Here is a 21014-nt window from a genome sequence, read left to right as displayed (position 1 = left end):
CTCTGATTTATTAGTTAAAAGTAACAGTTATAACAACTGGTGAATGAAAATTCACTGGCTTTCTTCAGGCTTTAAGTACTTTCTTTAATTGCTTAGAGAAAGACAGCACACCCTTGCCAGAGTTCGAAAGGCCTAAATTATTCACACCTGTAAGCTGTTTAGGTCCCTAGAAGCCAATCAAGTAGTTTTTGGTAGGCAGTAGATCTTTGACATCAACAATCAATCACCACTCTGCAGACCAATCAGCTGTGTGTTGCTGGCAGACGTTCCCGTAGCTCCAGCCTATCTGCAGTAACCTTTCCCTGCTGCTTGAACAGTTTGCAGTGTAAACTTTGCTTACAATGACGGTCAGTCAACTGCTTTTAAAAAGAGCAGCAATCCCTTCACAAATCCCTGTTTGTCCTTTTTTAAAAAAATCCTTTTCCCACTTGAGTCCACAATCAAAAATACAGGAAGATAAAAAAAATGGTCTTTAAAAGGTATCCCTCCCAATGAATAGCTCCGATTATCTAGTGGAATTGTAAGCAAGGGGTTTCCAGATACATATTTGTCTTTTCAACGCCTCTCACCCAGGAAGTTTATAAAATGTCAACTGAAGGACAATATTTTAAAGTACAACGTGGTAACCAGTGGGAAACATTGCCTAAAAAGAATTCACACTCTGAAATTTTTTCAATAAAATTGCTGATGTGGTACAAAACAGTGGGGAAGATTCCTTTGAAGTTTCTAAATGGGCCACTTTTTGAAGAAATGGAAAGTTATGCACACTGGTCTCATTAACATATGAAACTTCCTTTTAAATTGACTTTAAATTTTTGGCTGCAGTAATAATGTTCTCAAGCAGCCAGCAGTCGTGTCAAAATAAATGAAACTGTTTTGAAGACCATTGGCTGGGAAGACTGGCGATCTATTGATCAAAATGTCATAGCTGTGTCTAGATGTGCACAGGAGAAGGACCCACAGTGCCAACAGTTCAGAGGAAAGCTGGCTGCATTTTACTAAGGTAAAGGGACAAATGATACTGGTCAGCCCTAGACCAAGACAGAGGGCAGTTGTAGAGCTACTTATTTCACCTTGTCACTCCAGCTGTTTTGGCCTTACCCCCTCCATTTGCACCTTGAAACCTTGCCCTGTGTTCCGTGGCTTTTTATGTTGGTTTCTGGATGAGTAAGAAGATTGTTGAGTAGATCTGGGGCAGAGAGCAGCAAATGACCTTGTCTGTTTACTTTGAAATGTCTGTGTGACCTTTTCTTGAGGAATCACTGGTAGATCTGGTAGTTTTCCACAAAGCTACTTCAGTGTGTTTTCCATGAGTTAGGACTGTTTGTTTGTGAGGATGGTAAACATTGAAAAGGACTGATTGATTGAACCCTATGACCTGTTACCGTATTGTAACTCGTATGTATTGCCATGAATGCTTGTGTAATCTCTAGTTTATTAAGCAGGGGAGATTAAATGTTAAAATGACTTTTAAAATTATTAAATGTGTTGCATAGCAATTCCACCTGGAGCACTGTCCTATACGAGAAACTTCAGGGCAGTACGGTGGCTCAGTGGTTAGCATTGCTGCCTCACAGCACTAGGACCTACGTTGAATTCCAGCCTCAGATGACACTCTACATGGAGTTTGCACATTCTCCCCGTGTCTGCTCCAGTATCCCCCCACAGACCAAAGATCTGTAGGTTAGGTGGATTGGCCATGCTAAATTGCCATGGTGTCCATGGATGAGCAAGCAAGGTGGATTAGCCATGGGAAATATGGGGTTATAGGGATGTCAGGGTGGGGGTGGGGGGACTGAATGGCCTGCTTCCACATTGTAGGGATTCTGTGGTTCTACTTCTTGGACTGTTGGCTCTTTGATCTGGACTATTGTTCTGTTTACTCCTGGTGATGCATCCTCCACAGTCTACAGAGATCATCATCAGTTCTTGTAAGACAAATGCTGCTGAAATTAGTCTAAAGCTTCTGCAGTTAGATAATCTTTTTGAAATAATATGAACCTTGCAAAAAAACAGCTGTTATGAAATTCAGTGTGTTGCCTGCATTCATAATTTGCCTAAATCTCTAGATGTTTCAAAATGAAAAGTATATGTGGACACTTACTTTTTAACGTGACTTGTGCTTGATACTGCATTAACATTGGAGGATTTTGTCTTATTTTTCCACTGATTTTTCTTTTTCTCGGTCTTCTCTTATCTCAAATAAACTTCCTGCCTCAGGTTTGGATAGTGGAGGAGCACATGGCCCTTTTGAATCCCAATCCAGCCACACTTTTTAATCTTAAAATTCTCATCCTTGTGTACAAATACTTTCTTGATCATTCCTTTCCTTATGTCTGTCACTTCTTCCACCAGTCCTACAAATATTGGAGATCTCTGCAGTCCTCAAATTCTGGCTTCTTGCTTAATGTTACCCACAGGCATTGGCTGCCAACGGCATGGTCAGCAAAATCCCAGCTCTCCAATTCCCTCTTTAAACCTCTCCGTACTGTGCGCAGTTTTAGGCCCCATATCTCAGGAAAGAGGTACTGGCCCTGGAGCAAGTTCAGAAGAGGTTCGCAAGAATGGTCCCAGGAATGAAAAGCTTAATGTTTGAGGAACGTTTGAGGAATCTGGGTCTACGTTCGATGGAATTCAAAAGGATGGATCGTGCTGGGAGGGGATCTAATTGAAACTTACTAAATGGCCTGGACAGAGTGGATGTTGGGGAGATACTTCCATTGGTAGGAGAGACTAGGACTCAAGGGCACAGCCTTGGAGTAAAGGGAAGACCTTTTAGAACAGAGATAAGGAGAAACATCTTCAGCCAGAGAGTGGTGAATCTATAGAATTCATTGCCACAGAAGGCTGTGGAGACCAGGTCATTGTATATATTTAAGACAGAGATAGATGGATTCTTAGTTGTCAAGGGGATCAAGGGTTATGATTTTCAAGGGAATATAGGATTACGGGGATGAAGCAGGAGAGTGGGTTTCAGAAACTTAGCCATGATTGAATGGTGGAGCAGACTTGATGGGCTTAATAGCCTAATTTCTGCTCCTATGTTTTGTGGATCTCTGTCTGCCTTCTGCTTAACATGCTCCATAACATCTTCCTCCTTGATCAAACTCTTGGCTACCTCACTTATATCACTGGACATACTACTGCACTGAAAGTAGCAAGGATGCATAAGCCTTTGAACATTATGTTTATATTTATTTGAAAAGAAGTTTGTGTTGGGTATTTTCATAGCATAGTTATTCAGTCCTCTCCCTGGAATGGATTCCACTGGTCTATTTTTTTGGAGCGGGCAAGTGTGGCACAGTAAAATTACATGCGAATAGCTGGAAAATGGTATTTTACTTTTTAAAAGAAATGAAAGTGAAATGAAATTTTCATATCAAAATGCTAAAAACTGTAAGGATTTTCTTTGGTATTTGCCTCACAGTGGGAGGTAAAAGTTTCAGCTTATGAGCAAATCTATCTCTGTGTTCAGAAACAGCACTGAAAAACCTTTTCCACCGCCTCTTCGCCATTTAACGAGTTACTTTTCTGTTGTTTTTTCGCAGGCCAACATTGGCCAGATGGATTCAGCTGCAGAGCAGTGGAAGATGATCACAGGAAATCTGGCACTAATTCAGGTGTGTGTGTTGGAGGTTTACCCTCTAATGTGAGGGTGGACTAACTTTACTGGTAAATACGGGAAAGGCGAGGTAACCCCTTGCCTTGTTCAAATAGATTATATTTCTTTCATGGCCGATCAATATATCTAACTCGGTTATTCATGTGCATGATGTGCAATTGCTCCTTAAAGGAATATTGGGCTTCATCAACTCTGCCCTAACAATGTGTCTCAACCTGACCCACTCTAGAATTCCCTCTCCTTGATGTTAGTGTTTTTCCATAAATACAATGGACATATAAGAGAGCTATTGGAAGTTGTGGATATTATCAGAGAGTGCAAAAAAACTTTTTGTACTTACAGAATTAGAGTGCTTTATCAATACTGACTAAATTCAGTGACTAATCTGAGGTCGCTGTGAAGGCCCTGCTGCCTCCACTTTGCCTGTCATTGAATCTGTAGTGTGGTGACCCTCAATGTTAAACTCACCACTGGTCGTCTCTCTGTAACGAGAGAGGAGCTCATCCTCTGGAACTATGCCGACTTTGGCCATTTGAAATAAAGTGAAAGGAATCTAGATGGTCGGCAGGCTATTCAAGTGTAGAGGACAAAATAGCAGTGCTCTCACTTGGAAATGTACTCACTCCGGTAAAGGTCTCTTAATTACATGGGGGCAGTAACTACTGTTAAGACCATAAAACATAGGAGTGGAAGTAAGGCCATTCGGCCCATCAAGACCGCTCCACCATTTAAATCATGGCTGATGGGCATTTCAACTCCACTTCCCTGCACTCTCCCCGTAGCCCTTGATTCCTTGTGAGATCAAGAATTTGTCGATCTCTGCCTTGAAGTAATCTAACATCCCGGCCTCCACTGCACTCTGTGACAATGAATTCCACAAGCCCACCACACTCTGGCTGAAGAAATGTCGATTCATTTCAGTTTTAAATTTACCCCCTCTAATTTTAAGGCTGTGCCCACGGGTCCTAGTCTCCTCGCCTAACGGAAACAACTTCCCAGAATCCACGCCTATTAAGCCATATATTATCCTGTAAGTTTCTATTAGCTCTCCCCTCAACCTTCTAAACTCTAGTAAATACAATCCCAGGATCCTTAGCTGTTCATCATATGTTAAACCTACCATTCCAGGGATCATCTGTGTGAATCTCTGCTGGACATGCTCCAGGGCCAGTATGTCCTTCCTGAGGTGTGGGGCCCAAAATTGGACACAGTCTTCATCTTCCCTTCCACCACCTGCTCCCATCCCATTCTCTCTTGGTGTCTCACTGCACTCTCGAAGTCCAGGGTTAGTGCCAGAGTTTGTTTATTTTACTACATTTAATGGTGCATTTACCCACTAATTCATGATCCATTAGCTTGATCCCAGAGTATTTTGTTTTGTAACAATGATCATTGCTGCCATATTGGAACAGACCCATTTCTTGGAATTCAGTGCAGAATGGTTTGCAGTTGATGCATTGGGATTTTGCATGTCTGGACTATTCTTTTTAATAGTTCTAATAGATTTTAGCATGATTAAATATAATCAAATGAAGATTCAGGTCTTCAAATGTAGATATTGGTGTTAAGTAAGAGAATGCGCATGTTGTGCAGATGGGGAGGGGGATAAGTCTGTTTGAGGATAAAGCTTATAGCTACATACAATGCAATGAATTGAAGTAGTATGAAGCCAAAGAATAGTTTTGATTTCTATAGACTCTTCAGTTTTATATGACTTAAAGCCCACAATTTCCCTGTCCAAAAAAAACAGAAGAATGCTGGTATTTGAAATGTGCAATTTTGACATGAACAGTTTCTGAGAGGAATGTTTTGTTGATTGGTTAATTGCAGAAAACTTCAACAACTCTGTTTAAAACAGATCAATAACATTTTACTCCAAAAGGCTTTTGTCAAGAACACATTAAGTGCTCGAGTAGCCTTGCCTGGGATAGGTCAGAGGTCGAGAAAATTGGTGTTTGTATATTTGTACAGCTGGTCCCAGCCAAAAAAAAATTGTGAAATTGACTCAATGTTAAATCGGATCTTTGTAATTTTTTTCCCTCTTAGGTCCAGGCCACTGTGGTCGGTTTCCTGGCATCTGTGGCTGCTGTGGTGTTTGGATGGATCCCTGAGGGTCACTTCCGACTTGATCATGCTGTTCTCCTGTGTGCCAGCAGCATGGCAACAGCGTTTATAGCTTCCCTCATATTGGGTAAGACATACATGTTAGCCTATAATCAGAAGTGTCTCTTGTTTGGATGTTGTTTTTAGATCATATTAGATTCCCTACAGTGTGGAAACAGGCCCTTTGGCCCAACAAGTCCACACTGCCCCTTGAAGCATCCCACCCAGACCCATTCCCCCTATAACCCACACACCCCTGAACACGACGGGCAATTTAGCATGGCCGATCCACCTAGCCTGCACATCTTTGGACTGAGGGAGGAAACCCATGCAGACACAGGGAGAATGTGCAAACTCCACACAGACAGTCACCCGAGGCTGGAATTGAACCCGGGTCCCTGGCGCTGTGAGGCAGCACTGCTAACCACTGAGCCACCGTGCCGCCCTAAAAATTGTTTTGATTGACTGCTGGGCAGTTTACCTTTCGCTTCTGCCCAGCAAAAACCAGTGGGTTCTGCCATAGTAATACCAAACATAAAAATACACAAATGAATCTATTATGGCTTTTAAGCTTTTGGTGCAGCTAACTGTGTTTATTTGAATATTGTTGAACTGAACACATGGAATTGATTAAAATGGTTAATGTTGCCCAAAACAAGGGGCTATAATTTTGTGGTCACTAACATTTGGATGAATTCATGACTAAAACCGGTTTGGAGGGATTTAGGCCAAGTACAGGCAGATGGGACTAGTTTAGTTTGGGAACATGGTCAGGTGCACTGGTTGGACTGAAGGGTTTGTTTCCATTCTTTGACTCAGTGACTATTAAACCCAATAAATAATTCATGAAGAATGTTCTTACATTGCAATGGGAAATTATGATGGAACTTACTGTAGAGTGGAGGAATTGAGGGGGCAACCATAAACGTTGTTTAAGGGAAACTAGATGAAAATGTAGGGGAGAAAGATGGTTATACTGATATGAAGAAATTAAATAGTGAGAGAAGCCTTGCATGGAGCATAATTGTACAGCAGTGGGCTGAATGGCCTGTTCCTGCTGTAAATTTTATGCAATCCAATATGAGTTACCAACCTCCATGAGCAATTTTGGATGACCAGTGTTTGGGTGGCAGTGGTAAGGTTACTGGTCTAGTGATCCAGTACCCCAGATTAATGTTTTAGGGGCATGAGTTTAAACCCCACATTGGCAGATGGTGAAATGTGAATGCAATAAAACCCTGCAACATATAGCTAACCTAATGATGAGTACATAACAACTGCCCATTGTTAAAAATTCATCTGGTTTACTAATGACATTGAGGGAAAGAAATCTCTAGATTCCTTGTCCTGCCTATTTGACTCCAGACCCATAGTAATGTGGTTGACTCTTAACTATCTTCTAGACAATTATGAATGGACAATAAATGCTGGCTTTGCCAGCGATGTACACATCCCATCAACAATTTTCTTAAATTGAAATAGTGTAGAAAAGTAGATATCATACAAATTACAGACAAATAAATGTTATTTTGGATGATTTTACTGCAACCCTTTTACTCTGCTCACTAATGTATTTTTGGGACCAAGTGTGGAAAACACATACTGCATACAATCTTCTGAAGAAGATACGTATCAGACTTGAAATCTCTTATCTTTGTTTATCTCTCTCCATGGATGCTGCCAGACCCTGCCAAGTTTCTCCAGCACTTTGGTATAAATTGTTGTTTAAAAACATTCACACCGTTATAGGCAGCTGCCTATTTTGAGGAACAAGAGCTGACCTTTTACCATATCATAGGAATCACCTACAAAGATGCAACTTGAAGTTATGACCAATTAAGTGAGCCATCCGTTTCAGACAAAAAGTACTTCATACTTCATTACTGTATTGATATTTTATTACTTCCATAAATCATTCTGTATCTGTTCTGAACCCACAATCTGTAGAGCTGGAAGATCACAGCAGGCCAAGCAGCATCAGAGGAGCAGGAATGCTGACGTTTCGGGCCGAGACCGTTCTTCATTTCTGAAGAAGAGTCAAGGCCCAAAACATCAGCTTTCCTGCACCTCTGATGCTGCTTGGCCTGCTGTGTTCGTCCAGCTCTACACCTTGTTATCTCAGATTCTCCAGCATCTGCAGTTCCTACTATCTTTGAACCCACAGTCTGACTGTTTGTTTGAGAAAAGGCAGATGTAATGGACTTAATTCTGCCTGTGGCTCAGTAACAAGTAGATGGTGTAGAAATTTGAGAAATAGCACTGCAGTACAATCACTTCAACACCAAACCATAGGGACGACATTTCCTAGTAACTATGCCCCAGAACAACAGGCTTTACAAAATTGTCTGACGTGCAGCTGGAGGGTTGGAAGTTCATGAATATTTAGCAAAACACACTCAATTTCAGACTTCTGCACTGAAATGTTGAGTGCTTTTGCAGGAATATTAATCTTTCATTTTATTTCTCACCCAGGGGTAATCATGGTCGGTGTAATTATTGGCTCAAGGAAAATTGGTATAAATCCTGATAATGTGGCCACTCCCATTGCTGCTAGTCTTGGGGACCTCATCACCCTGGCACTGCTGTCTGGAATCAGTTGGGGTCTTTACATACAGCTACGTAAGTAATAATATTAACAAATGCAAATAATTGCTATGGCTTTGTTTTATTTTTCCTCATCTACTACAATGTTAGCTTTGTTTCTCAATTGGGATGCATTCTGTAGATGTGGAGATCAAGTGCCAGAAATAATTATGAACAGAATTGATGGGAAGAGCTGTACAGTATACAAACTACTAAGATTGGCTGGCCATTGTCAGCTTTTATTCCCATTTTCCCTAGTTCGTCGGGTTCACTGAAGATATCAATAACCCAAGGCAGTTCCAACAATGAAATAAACTCAATGTTCTTTATTAAAGAAAAGTACAGGACAGAAAATACATAATAAATCTCGTCCATCTAGTGCTCATGATCACAGGTGGACCTGCCAAGGATCAGAGCAGGCGATCAGTCTGTTCCACCCTAACCCACAGCTGCTGATCAGGTGACCCCTTCCTGAACTAGCTAACTATGCTCTGGGTAAGCTTTCTTTAAACCCTTTTTACCTTACAGACAAGCTGTGCATTAAACCTTTTATACTGTCCAGTCTCCACCAAGCAATCAATTAAACCACTGGCAAACATCTCAGACAGGTAGACCCATTGTTTAGAACCTAGAACAATACAGCGCAGAACAGGCCCTTCAGCCCTTGATGTTGCGCCGACCTGTGAACTAATCTAAGCCCCTCCCCCTACACTATCCCATCATTATCCATATGCTCATCCAAGGACTGTTTAAATGCCCCTAATGTGGCTGAGTTAACTACATTGGCAGGCAGGACGTTCCACGCCCTTGCCACTCTCTGAGTAAAGAACCTGCCTATGACATCTGTCTTAAATCTATCACCCTTCAATTTGTAGCTATGCCCCTTGTACAAGCTGAAGTCATCAGCCTTGGAAAAAGACTCTCACTGTCCACCCTATCTAATCCTCTGATCATCTTGTATGTCTCTATTAAATCCCCTCTTAGCCTCCTTCTCTCCAATGAGAACAGACGCAAGTCCCTCAGCCTTTCTTCATAGGGCCTGCGCTCCAGACCAGGCAACATCCTGGTAAATCTCCTCTGCGCCTTTTCCAATGCTTCCACATCCTTCCTGTAATGGGGCGTCCAGAACTGCACGCAATATTCCAAGTGAGGCCGCACTAGCGTTTTGTACAGTTGCAGCATGACGTCACGTCTCCGGAACTCAATTCTCTACCAATAAAACCTAACATGCCGTAAGCCTTCTTAACAGCACTATCAACCTGGGTGGCAACTTTCAGGAATCTATGTACGTGGACACCAAGATCCCTCTGCACATCCACTCTACCAAGAATCTTTCCATTGACCCAGTATTCTGCCCTCCTGTTTTTCCTCCCAAAGTGAATCACCTCACATTTATCCGTATTAAACTCCATTTGCCACCTTGCGGCCCAATTCTGCAGTTTATCCAAGTCTCCCTGCAACCTGCAACATTATTCCACACTGTCCACCACTCCACCGACTTTAGTGTCATCTGCAAACTTACTAACCCATCCACCTATGCCTGCGTCCAAGTCATTTATAAAAATGACAAACAGCAGTGGTCCCAAAACAAATCCTTGAGGCACACCACTAGTGACCTGACTCCAGGCTAAATATTTTCCATCAACCACCACTCATTGCCTTCTTACAGAAAGCCAGTTTCTAATCCAAATTGCTAAATCTCCCTCAATCCCGTACCTCTGTATTTTCTCCAATAGCCTACCATGTGGAACCTTATCAAAGGCTTTACTGAAGTCCGTGTACACCACATCAACTACCCTTCCCTCATCCACATGCTTGGTCACCTTCTCAAAAAACTCGAAGATTTGTGAGACACGACCTGCCCTTGACGAATCCATGTTGACTATCTCCAATCAAATTGTTGCTTGGTGGATGATTATAAATCCTATCTCTCATAATCCTTTCCAAAAACTTTTCCTGCAACAGACGTAAGGCTCACAGGTCTATAATTACCTGGGTCAACCCTACTGCCCTTCTTGAACAAGGGCACAATATTTGTAATCCTCCAGGCCTCTGGTACTAAACCTGTAAACAATGAGGACTCAAAGATCAAGGCCAAAGGCTCCGCCACCTCCTCCCTAGCTTCCCAGACAATCCTCGGAAAAATCCCATCTGGCCCAGGGGATTTATCTACCTTCACACCTTCTAGAATTGATAACACCTCCTCCTTACTAACCTTAATCCTTTCAATTCTAGTAGCCCGTAACTCAGTCATCTCCTCTACAATATTCTCCTGTTCGTCAGTGAAAACAGATGAGAAATAATAATTTAGCACCTCTCCAATCTCTACAGGGTCCACACACAACTTCCACTTCTGTCTTTGACTGGCCCTATTCCTATCCTAGTTATCCTCTTATTCCTCACATACCTATAGAAAGCTTTGGGGTTCTCCTTTTATTCTACCTGCCAATGTCTGCTCATGTCCCCTCCTTGCTCCTCTTAACTCTCTCTTTAAATCCTTCCTAGCTAATCTGTAACTCTCCATCGCCTCATCTGAACCATCTCATCACATAAGCCTCCCTCTTCCGCTTAACAAGAGATACAATTTCTTTAGTAAACCACGGTTCCCTTACCTTATCGCTTCCTCCCTGCCTGACAGGGACATACCTATCAAGTACACGCAATATCTGTTCCTTTAAGCCAGTTCCACATTTTGATTGTCCCCCATCCCCTGCATTTTGCTAACCCACTCTATGCCTCTTCAGTCTTGCCTAATCGCATTGTAATTGCCCTTCCCCCATCTATTACTCTTGCCCTGTGGCATGTTCCTATCCCTTTCCATTGCTAAACTAAACGTAACCGAGTTGTGGTTACTCTTTCCAAAGTGCTCACCTACGACTAAATCAAACATCTGGCCTGGTTCATTACCAAGTATCAGATCCAGTGTGGCCTCTCCTCTTGTCGACCCTTCAACATACTGAGTCAGGAAACCCTCCTGCATACGTTGGACAAAAAGTGATCCATCCGACGTACTAGAGTTTTAGCCTCCTCATGCCCCACAGAACTCATCTCAGTCTTCTCCCCTCCGGTCCAATCCCTACCCACATACATCCACGATTCATCTGGCGCCTTACGCTGGTTTCAAAGCTTCCAGTTTACTGGCTCCAGCCACCACCTCTTTACCATGGACGTACAATCCCTTTACACATCCATTCCCCACCAGGAGGGTCTTAGGGCACTCTGCTTCTTCCTGGAGCAAAGACCTGAACCATCCCCAGGCACCACCGTCCTCCGCTTGGCCGAGCTTGTCCTCACCCTTAACAACTTCTCTTTCAACTCCTTTCATCTTCTTCAGGTAAGAGGCGTTGCCATGGGTACCTGCATAGGCCCAGTTATGCCGTGGAACATTCCTTGTTCCAGTCCTTTTCCGGCCCCCACCCACAACTCTTTCTCCGATACATCGATGATATCGTCAGTGCTGCTTCCCTGTCTCGTCGAGAATGGGAAAACTTCATCAATCTCCCCTCCAATTTCCACCCTGCCCTCATTTTCACCTGGTCAATCTCTGACTCCTCCTTCCCTTCCTGGACATTTCTGTTTCCATTTTTGGAGATAGACTGGCCACTAATGTCCATTACAAACCCACCGACTCCCACAGCTACTTGGGCTATACATCCTCACATCCCACTTCCTGTAAAGACTTTATCCCATTCTCTCAGTTCCTCTGTCTTCGCATATGTTCAGATGAGGCCAACTTCAACAAGGGAGCCTCCGAAATGTCTGCATTCTTCCTCAACCAAGGATTCCCAAGCTCCGTTGTTGTCAGGGCCCTCACTTGGGTCCGACCCATCTCCCACGCATCTGCCCTCGCCCCTTCTCTTCCCTCCCGCAACAGCGATAGGGTTCCCCTTATCCTCACCTACCATCCCACCAGCATCCACATCCAGAAGATCATCAGACGTCATTTCTGCCACCTCCAGCAAGATGCCACCACCAGACACACATTCCCCTTCCCTCCCTTGTCTGTCTTCTGCAGGGACCGGTCCTGCTGGGACACCCTGGTCACCCCCAACACCTCCCCACAGCCCCATGGCACCTTCCCCTGTAACTGGCAAAGGTACAACACTTGCGCATTTACCTCCTCCCTTCCCAGTATCCGAGGGCCCAAACACACCTTCCAGGTGAAGCAACACCTCATCTGCACTTCGAAGAATCTAGTCTACTGCATTTGCTGCTCACAATGTGGTCCCCTCTACAGTGGGGAAACGAAGTATAGACTTGGTGACCACTTAGCAGAACATCTACGTTTTGCTCGCAAAAAAGATCCTGAACTACCTGTTGCCTGCCACTTCAAAGCACCACCCTGCTCCCTGGCCAACATCTCTGTCTCCGGCTTGTTACAGTGTTCCAGCGAAGCCCAGCGCAAGCTGGAGGAACAACACCTCGTTTTCTGCTTGGAGACCCTACAGCTCTCCGGACTCAGTATTGAGTTCAATAATTTTAGGGCCTAAACTCTCCCATGTCTCAGCACCCCCCACCCACACACCAGGCCTTGTTACCACATAGCCTGCCACTACTCAACCCTGGTTGTCAGTCACTAACAGTCCCCATTAACAACTATTCACCCTCCCAGCCTGATCGTTAGCAACTCCTTTGTCTGTCCAATTGTCTTTCTCTCTCTTTGGGCTCTATCCTATTGTTTACTCCCTACACCACCCACCTCCCTATTGTCTGCATATAAACTGCTGTTTTCCCAGCCACCATCAGTTCTGAGGAAGGGTCACCGGACCCAAAACGTTAACTCTGTTTTCTCCTCCACAGATGCTGCCGGACCTGCTGAGCTTTTCCGGCAGCTTTGTTTTTATCTCAGACATGTAGTGTTTTCCATGATAGTTTGATTAATTGTTCATTGAAACCTGTATGCCATTCCCTGGAAAGAGGCTTATCTCACATGAACTTTGACATCAGGCCAGCTTGTTCAGGCTGCTCACCACTTTGAGGTCTTCCAGTCAACTGTATGATATTTACACAGCACAATTCTATGAGAGTCTCACATTTAGCCAATAAATAGTCCATATTATATTGATTCACTGTGACATTTTGAAACAAAACATTAGCTTTTCAAAAGTTACTGTGACAGTTAGCTCATTCTGAGTTAGAACACTCAATCTAAAATACGCACATCGCTTCAGCAAAATGCAAACACATTATAACCAGTGACTTTTCTAATCATCAGATCACCGCAATTCAATACATTTTTGGTCCTCATTTTGTGTAATTTCTTTTATCTTCATTTTGGCTAAACAAACAAATTTTATCTTAATATCTACACTGTAAGGGAGGGTTGGTTCACATCCTCTCCCTAGCTTAAAGTAGTAGAAATTATACATCAAACTCAACTGTTACATGTTGTACTGGTACTATTCCAGAAACAGTGCCTTACAACATTCTCTAAAAAGTATTGGGAACGAAAGCTTGAAGGTGCTGGCTCATCCTTGGGACTGCTTTTTACCGTGGCTAGAATGCCGCTACTAACTCTGCAGTTCCAAAATGGTCAGGCCTCTTTATCAGACGCCATTTCCACCACCTCCAGCAAGATGCCACCACCAGACACACATTCCCCTCCCCTCCATTGTCAGTCTTCCGCAGGGACCGCTCCCTCTGGGACACCCTGGTCCATTCTTCCTTCACCCCCAACACCTCCCCACAGCCCTACGAGTGAAGGGAAACTGGGCAGGCAGTTCAGCTTTGGGGCTATCATAGCTGCTATGGCAATACAGGCTCAAAGGGCTAAAGGGCCTTCTCTGTACTGCATGATTCTATGATTACTATTACTGAGGAAAAACGGTCAATTCTAGATTTTTAACTGAATCTGTCTTCTATAATTTTAATTTCCACCATCTGCCATTGGTCGAATTTCAACCCAAGTATCTAGACCATGAGGCCTCTGGCATTAATTGTCCACTGATATTATCACTGCATCATCATCATCTCCCCAACAGCTTTTACATAAACTCAGACTGAAAGGATATGAGACTGTTGTGAGTGTTGCTGCAAATGTTATGATTTTATTGAAATGCTCTAACTACTTCTGTTTTATATAATTACAGAAGAACATCCTTACATCAACCCACTAGTGTGTGCTTTCTTTGTGGCTTTGACACCTCTGTGGATCATCATATCAAAGAAGAACCCAGCCACACGAGAGGTCTTATACTCTGGTTGGGAACCTGTTATTATCGCCATGACAATTAGCAGGTGTGGACTAATAAAGTTCTATTCTGAAACCTGTGGGGGAACCATAACTGAAACAACCAAAATTACCAGATCACCCAGAAGTGAAGAAATTACAAACAGAATTTCACGTTTTTTAACATTTACTCACACACACGGCAGAACCAATGCAAATTGGTTCCCAGGGCAGAAATGGCTAGCACAAGGGGTCATAGTTTTAAGCTGGTTGGAGGAAAGTATAGAGGGGATGTCAGAGGCGGGTTCTTTACACAGAGAGTTGTGAGAGCATGGAATGTGTTGCCAGCAGCAGTTGTGGAAGCAAGGTCATTGGGGTCATTTAAGAGACTGCTGGACATGCATATGGTCACAGAAATTTGAGGGTGCACACATGAGGATCAATGGTCGGCACAACATTGTGGGCTGAAGGGCCTGTTCTGTGCTGTACTGTTCTATGTTCTATGTTCTAAATTGCAGGTGAATTAACTGGCAAACGATATTGCAAATAAAATGGTAAATTTCGCATTTTGTTTGTAAAGCTCAATGTCTGTTTAAAGACAATTCATCATAAACATGGAGTAGATATGCAAATTCTGTATTCAGAATAGGTCAGGAACCCTATCAGACCGAAATTTCACTTCTGGGTTTCATGGGTATAATGGTTACCATCATCAAAGCAGACTCCCGTAAGCCCTGTCTTCCTTAGGTTATGATTATCCTGTTGGTGGTTCCTGAACTCCTAAATAACCAATAATACCCCAGTTCATTGTTTATCCCCTTCTGTTAAAAAACGCAGCTATATAGCATCTCTGGGTGTTCACACAACCTTCTAGGTTTTAATGTGATGTGATAATGGGAACTGCAGATGCTGGAGAATCCAAGATAACAAAGTGTGGATGAACACAGCAGGCCAAGCAGCAGAGGAGAAGGAAAGCTGACGTTTCGGGCCGAGACCCTTCATCAGAGAGGGGGATGGGGGGAGGGTTCTGAAATAAATAGGGAGAGAGAGGGAGGCGGACTGAAGATGGAGAGAAAAGAAGATAAGTAGAGAGGAGAGTATAGGTGGGGAGGTAGGGAGGGGATAAGTCAGTCCAGGGAAGACAGACAGGTCACCCCACCTCCTTGACCTGTCTGTCTTCCCTGGACTGACTTATCTCCTCCCTACCTCCCACCTATACTCTCCTCTCTACTTATCATCTTTTCTCTCCATCTTCGGTCCGCCTCCCCCTCTCTCCCTATTTATTCCAGAACCCTCTCCCCATCCCCCTCTCTGATGAAGGGTCTCGGCCCGAAACGTCAGCTTTCCTTCTCCTCTGCTGCTTGGCCTGCTGTGTTCATCCAGCTTCACACTTTATCTTCCAGGTTTTAAACTTTTTTGTTTAGTCTAGTCACACTGTGCCTCCAAGAGGACCTGTCATTTTTGTTACTGAACAGAAAAATTGACCTCTTCTGGAGAGAGGTTTACTACTTCACACAATTCATTACGTTCCACCTTCTGTCTCTGTCTGCTTTCCGTTTGTGTCTGCATTTGTGTGCTATCAGGCTGTCTTCATGCCATGTCACATTTCTTACAGTTACTTCATTCCTACTTGTATTGCTACCAGGTCACATGGAAACCAGTATATTATGTTGTCCAAGAAAATTAGTCCATGTATAATTTTTCTCCTATTTCCCGTGTTCTTATGTTCTTACCTAACCAATTTACTATAGTAAAGTTCTAAGTGCAGAACTCTTTTTGCCTGTTTTCTTACATTTGCTGGGTTCTGAATGGGAATTGCTGTTATTGACGTCATTTTTTTAAATGATAAAACAACAGTTAACTTTACAATGTTACATTTCTGTGCTTTGTGATAACCATGTGATATAATGTGTATTACAGTGTTGGTGGACTGATTTTGGATAAAACAGTATCTGATCCAAATTTTGCGGGGATCGCTGTTTTCACTCCAGTTATCAACGGTAAGGACATTTATTCATGTGCTGTGAATTTTTGTCATTATGATGCTTGACAAAATTGCATGGATGTCAATTTTAACTGTTGGTAGAAAAAGAGTGATTGCTATAAAAAGTACAGACATAGTTGTCTGAGTTACGTACAGCAGGCGGTGCCATCATCCTATTTATATGGAGTACAGGGGAAAAGAAAGAAAAGCATTTTGGTTTGTATGTTGGAAACACCTTAACATTGTGGATCGGACAAGCTGGACTTGCACAGCTTCAACAAACTGACAGCAGTAATGATTCAGAAATGAGTGGGCAGTACCGGAGGTTGAAAATCCCAGGTTTCTTCCACTGTGTACTCTGGCATTAGAATGTGTTGTCAACATTGTGGTCCCTGAATTATATATGTACTTGCATTCCCAATTATCCACAGATATTTTCTTTGCAACAGTTGAAGAAACTGCAGGAGAAAGCAATGCAATTTTTTAAACACCGAACAATGCCCTGTTTGTCCTATTGAGGCAAATGGATTTGGACTTGTTTAGCCAATCGAGTGAGGGGCTTTTGGGTTTGAAAAAATAGTGTTTGGCAAAAGTTGCAATCTTACTGAATGCATTTAGAGCTGGGATAGACATGTTTTCACTACCTCAGGAAATTGGGGAGATATAGAGTGGGCAGGAAAGTGGAGTTGAAGTCCAAGATCAGCCATGATTGCGTTAAATAACACAGAGGTGGTCTAGTTCCGCTCCTATTTCTTCTGTTCTAGTTCTCCCGATCTCACTGTGTTCGGAAGCACCATCCATCCTCTGTAAAACTGGTACACTGCAATTTCACACTGCTGTTTCATATCGAGTTTAAATTTGTTCACAGGACGTGGGCATCTGTGGCTAGGCCAGCATTTGTTGCCCATCCCAAAGGGCAGTTAGGAGTCAACCACATTGCTATTGGTCTGGAGTGACATGTGAGCCAGACCTAAACGATATTAGTGAAGTAGTCAGGTTTTTCTTGACAATTGACAGTGGATCCATGGTCATCATTAGACTCTTAATTCCAGATTTTATAGAATTCAAATTCCACTATGGTGGGATTTAAATTTAGGTCCCCAGGACATTACCTGGATCTCTGGATTAACAGTCCAGCAATAATACCACTAGGTCATCACTCCCCTGTCAGTTTCTTAGCTACATAGGGCTACAATGCAACAACGAAGCCCTAAAGAACTCTTTTTACTTCTCAGATTGCCATAAACATTGCTATTAATAAATAAACTCAAAGTATTTAAGCATAGCAATTCTGAAATGAGTGTTGAATTACACCTGTGCACATGATTCAATTAAGCTCTAACTTATTCCTCACTTGAAACCTATATTTAACTCTGATCCTTGTTAACAAACCTTTTGAAGGGTATTTTAGATTTGATTTTACAAAATTCCAACCAGAATAAGATTTATCTGAAAATCTAGATGCAGTATAGGCCTTTGTTTGACATGAAGGGTCTAGGCCCAAAACGTCAGCTTTTGTGCTCCTGAGATGCTGCTTGGCCTGCTGTGTTCATCCAGCCTCACACTTTATTATCCTGTATATTGTTCTCCTCCTTTCTCAGGTGTTGGTGGCAACCTGGTGGCAGTGCAAGCCAGCAGAATTTCTACGTTCCTCCACCTCTCCAGTATGCCTGGCGTGGGACCGGAAAACATGCACAAAACCTGCCCAAGTCCTTGTCGTACTTTCTGTAGTTCAGGTGAGAGCCCTTTGTCAGTGGCCAACGAGCAACTTGAGATCTCTAATGCTCCCATTGAATAAGGCATGAGATGGTGCAGGTTGCCTAGGTAATGTCCAGCTTGATTCTGTTGCACTACTGATTAAGTGGGAGAGGGCAAATTGCCAGGTTTTGAGGAGGAATGTTAAAATGTCTGGATTGCAGCTCCATGATGATGCAAACCAATCCCTTGCAGTAGTAATCTGGAGAACGCTGATGAGTAAAGAGGCTCATTATTTTTCTACTAAGCAACAAGTATCATGAGACTGAGTAAATTGCTCAAATAATTTCTTCATATGTTTTATTTAGCTGATATATAGGATATAACCTTCAAGGAGCAATTTAAGAAATTTCCACCTACTAGTCTCCTCTTGTCTACACAGTCAGCAAATTGGCATGTGGTGAACTGAGAGCATAAATCAAACATTCTGTCTCTCAAAGGCACATAATTTCTGTCGTTTGTAACCTCAATTCTGGTCAGAAACAAAAATCTAAATCTAAAATGTGCATTACAGATCAATTATTGAATGTTTAAGGAGTGACTAATTTGAGAGCTTGATTGTTTCTAGAAAGTGGTATCCTCAAAGCTGGTGGCCTCATAGCTAACCTGCCTATCTTAAACATGTTTAAAACAGCTGGTTCCTAAATTGTGGGGATAACCTGATATGGTGAACAAGCATTATTTAATTCCAGTCAGCAGGGGGCACCAATCCATTCCTCTCATCACAATACACATGTAAAATAAACTAATACTGCAGGTGCTGGAAATTAGAAACAGAAACAAAGATGCCAGCAGATCTGGTAGCATCTGTGGAGAGAAGGCAGATTTCACAACTTTAGGGTCACTGACTTGAACTGTTAAATATGCTTTCTCTCCACAGATACTGTCAGACCTGCTGAGTTTTCCAGCATTTCTGTTCCCTCTTCGCATTGTCTAGAAAGCAATGTCAGACTAATGCTTTTCTTTGAAGTTCGGCTGGGCATTTTTGTGTAGAACTTTGACAACTATGAAGCACTCTGTGTTTTGATACTATCCTCCCTCAAAATAATAACCTTGTATCAGTCAATGCTCTTTATAACAAATAGATTATGAACAATACGACTCCTTAGGGCATGAGAGAGGAACACAAGATCTGCAGCAGTGAGCTTTACGAACTGGGACATTATTGTGGAAGAACTAATTCAGAGCAATCACTCTAGCCTTAACTTATATTCAGTCTAAATAAAAGTTTTGCTGGTATGATAATCCCATGAACATCAATAAAATGGAATTGAATTTACCGACTAATGGGATCCGACAAGACAACCAGTTAACAAGACTACATTTTTCATAACAACATCAAGATTACTGGAAAATCCCAGCAGGTCTGACAGCATCTGTGGAGAGAGAGCAGAAATAATGTTTTGGGTCCAATTCCTTCAGAATTCAACCAAAACATTAACTGCTTTCTCTCCACAAATGCTGCCAGACATAGAACAGTTCAGGCCCTTCAGCCCATGGTGTTGTGCTGACCTATTATCCTACGAAGAGCAATCTATCCTGTATACCCTGCATGTTACTATCCTCCGTGTGCCTATCCAAGAGTCACTTAAAAATCTGTAAAGTATCTGACTCCACTACCACTGCCGGCAGCACATTCCACATACCCACCACTCAGTGTGAAGAACCTACTTCTGACATTTCTCCATACCTTCCTCCAATCACCTTGATATTATGTCCCCTTGTAATAGTAAATAGTAAAGACCTACTGAATTTTTCCAGCAATTTCTGATTTTGTTTGTGATTTCCAGTGTCTGCAGTTATTTGTTTTCATTTTTGTTCACTCTTCCTTTTATTTAAAAAAGACTAAAGCCAGCATAAACAATGAATTAATGGCAAAACATGGATGTTATAAGTAGATAAAACAAAAATGGGTCTGGATGCTTCATCAGGTAGTTCATTCAACACATACAGCACCAGGCACAGTATCCTTCAAAACCCTGTCTTCGCCAGCTATAGTTTCCATTTCCTCTCTTACACACCGGATTTAGCCTTGGATCCTCCTTCAGTATAACCTCCCAATCAACCTGAGTGAGCAAGCAGGGTTTTCACCAAATGACGCACTTGTGTAGAGCCCCCTCAATTATGTTTACGGTGATTACGATGGTGTGATATCACAGTTCTGTGGACACAGTGTGACCAGCTCTAGTTGAACAGTCCCTTCAAAACAATGACAATAATTTTACCTTTTTCACCCCTGCTTTTGGGTCCAGCCTGCAGGATTTCTTCTTCAAACTACCCTATACTCATCTCACCACAGCTTATCTCCACTAAACCATATTTTGTGGCATTTTATTTTGTTTGGTTTGAACTAGTCCTCTAGCTGGAATGATTATAAATAAGTGCTAAAATGGACCCGTGCGTGCATCCAGGGCCAATTATGTCATTTGGCTGTGATATAGTGTCTGTGCTCAGGCATGAAGATTGCTGCATTTGGTGGTATTCGCAATAAACACTGAGGTTGTTAACTTGCTTGCCGAGCTGGCTTGTTTTCATTCAGACGTTTCATGACAATGCTGGTGACATCATCAGTGGAGTCTCCTCCGCTTGGAATTGATCCTGTCTGGTCCGTTAGGGTGAGTACTGTCATTTCTGGTTTTGATCTGTATGAGTTTATATATGGGGTCCAATTCTATTATTGTTGATGAAAAATGGGTGGAGAACCGTGCTTTTAGAAAGTCCCATGCATGCCTATGTTTGGCTTGGGCTACTTTGGTTACTTTGTCCCATTTAAACTGATGGCCTTCCTTGTCTAAATT

The 21014-nt window shown here is 42.6% G+C and overlaps 1 protein-coding gene across 4 annotated transcripts in view; it reads left to right on the top strand.

Moving 5' to 3' along the window:
- LOC125462760 (solute carrier family 41 member 1-like) overlaps nt 1–21014 on the top strand; it is a 65880-nt gene that overhangs the window by 35000 nt on the left and 9866 nt on the right. For all 4 annotated transcript variants that reach the window (XM_048553099.2, XM_048553100.2, XM_048553098.2 and 1 more), the window contains exons 4-9: nt 3549–3620; nt 5669–5813; nt 8198–8344; nt 14398–14545; nt 16398–16477; nt 18063–18197. In XM_048553099.2, the coding sequence (XP_048409056.1) occupies nt 3549–3620; nt 5669–5813; nt 8198–8344; nt 14398–14545; nt 16398–16477; nt 18063–18197 (727 nt within the window). The remainder of the gene's footprint in view (nt 1–3548; nt 3621–5668; nt 5814–8197; nt 8345–14397; nt 14546–16397; nt 16478–18062; nt 18198–21014) is intronic.

Source organism: Stegostoma tigrinum, chromosome 21 (genome assembly GCF_030684315.1).
Source record: "Stegostoma tigrinum isolate sSteTig4 chromosome 21, sSteTig4.hap1, whole genome shotgun sequence".
Taxonomy (NCBI): domain Eukaryota; kingdom Metazoa; phylum Chordata; class Chondrichthyes; order Orectolobiformes; family Stegostomatidae; genus Stegostoma; species Stegostoma tigrinum.
Note: the sequence above shows the minus strand (reverse complement) of the source record. Positions and strands in the feature narration are given on the sequence as shown.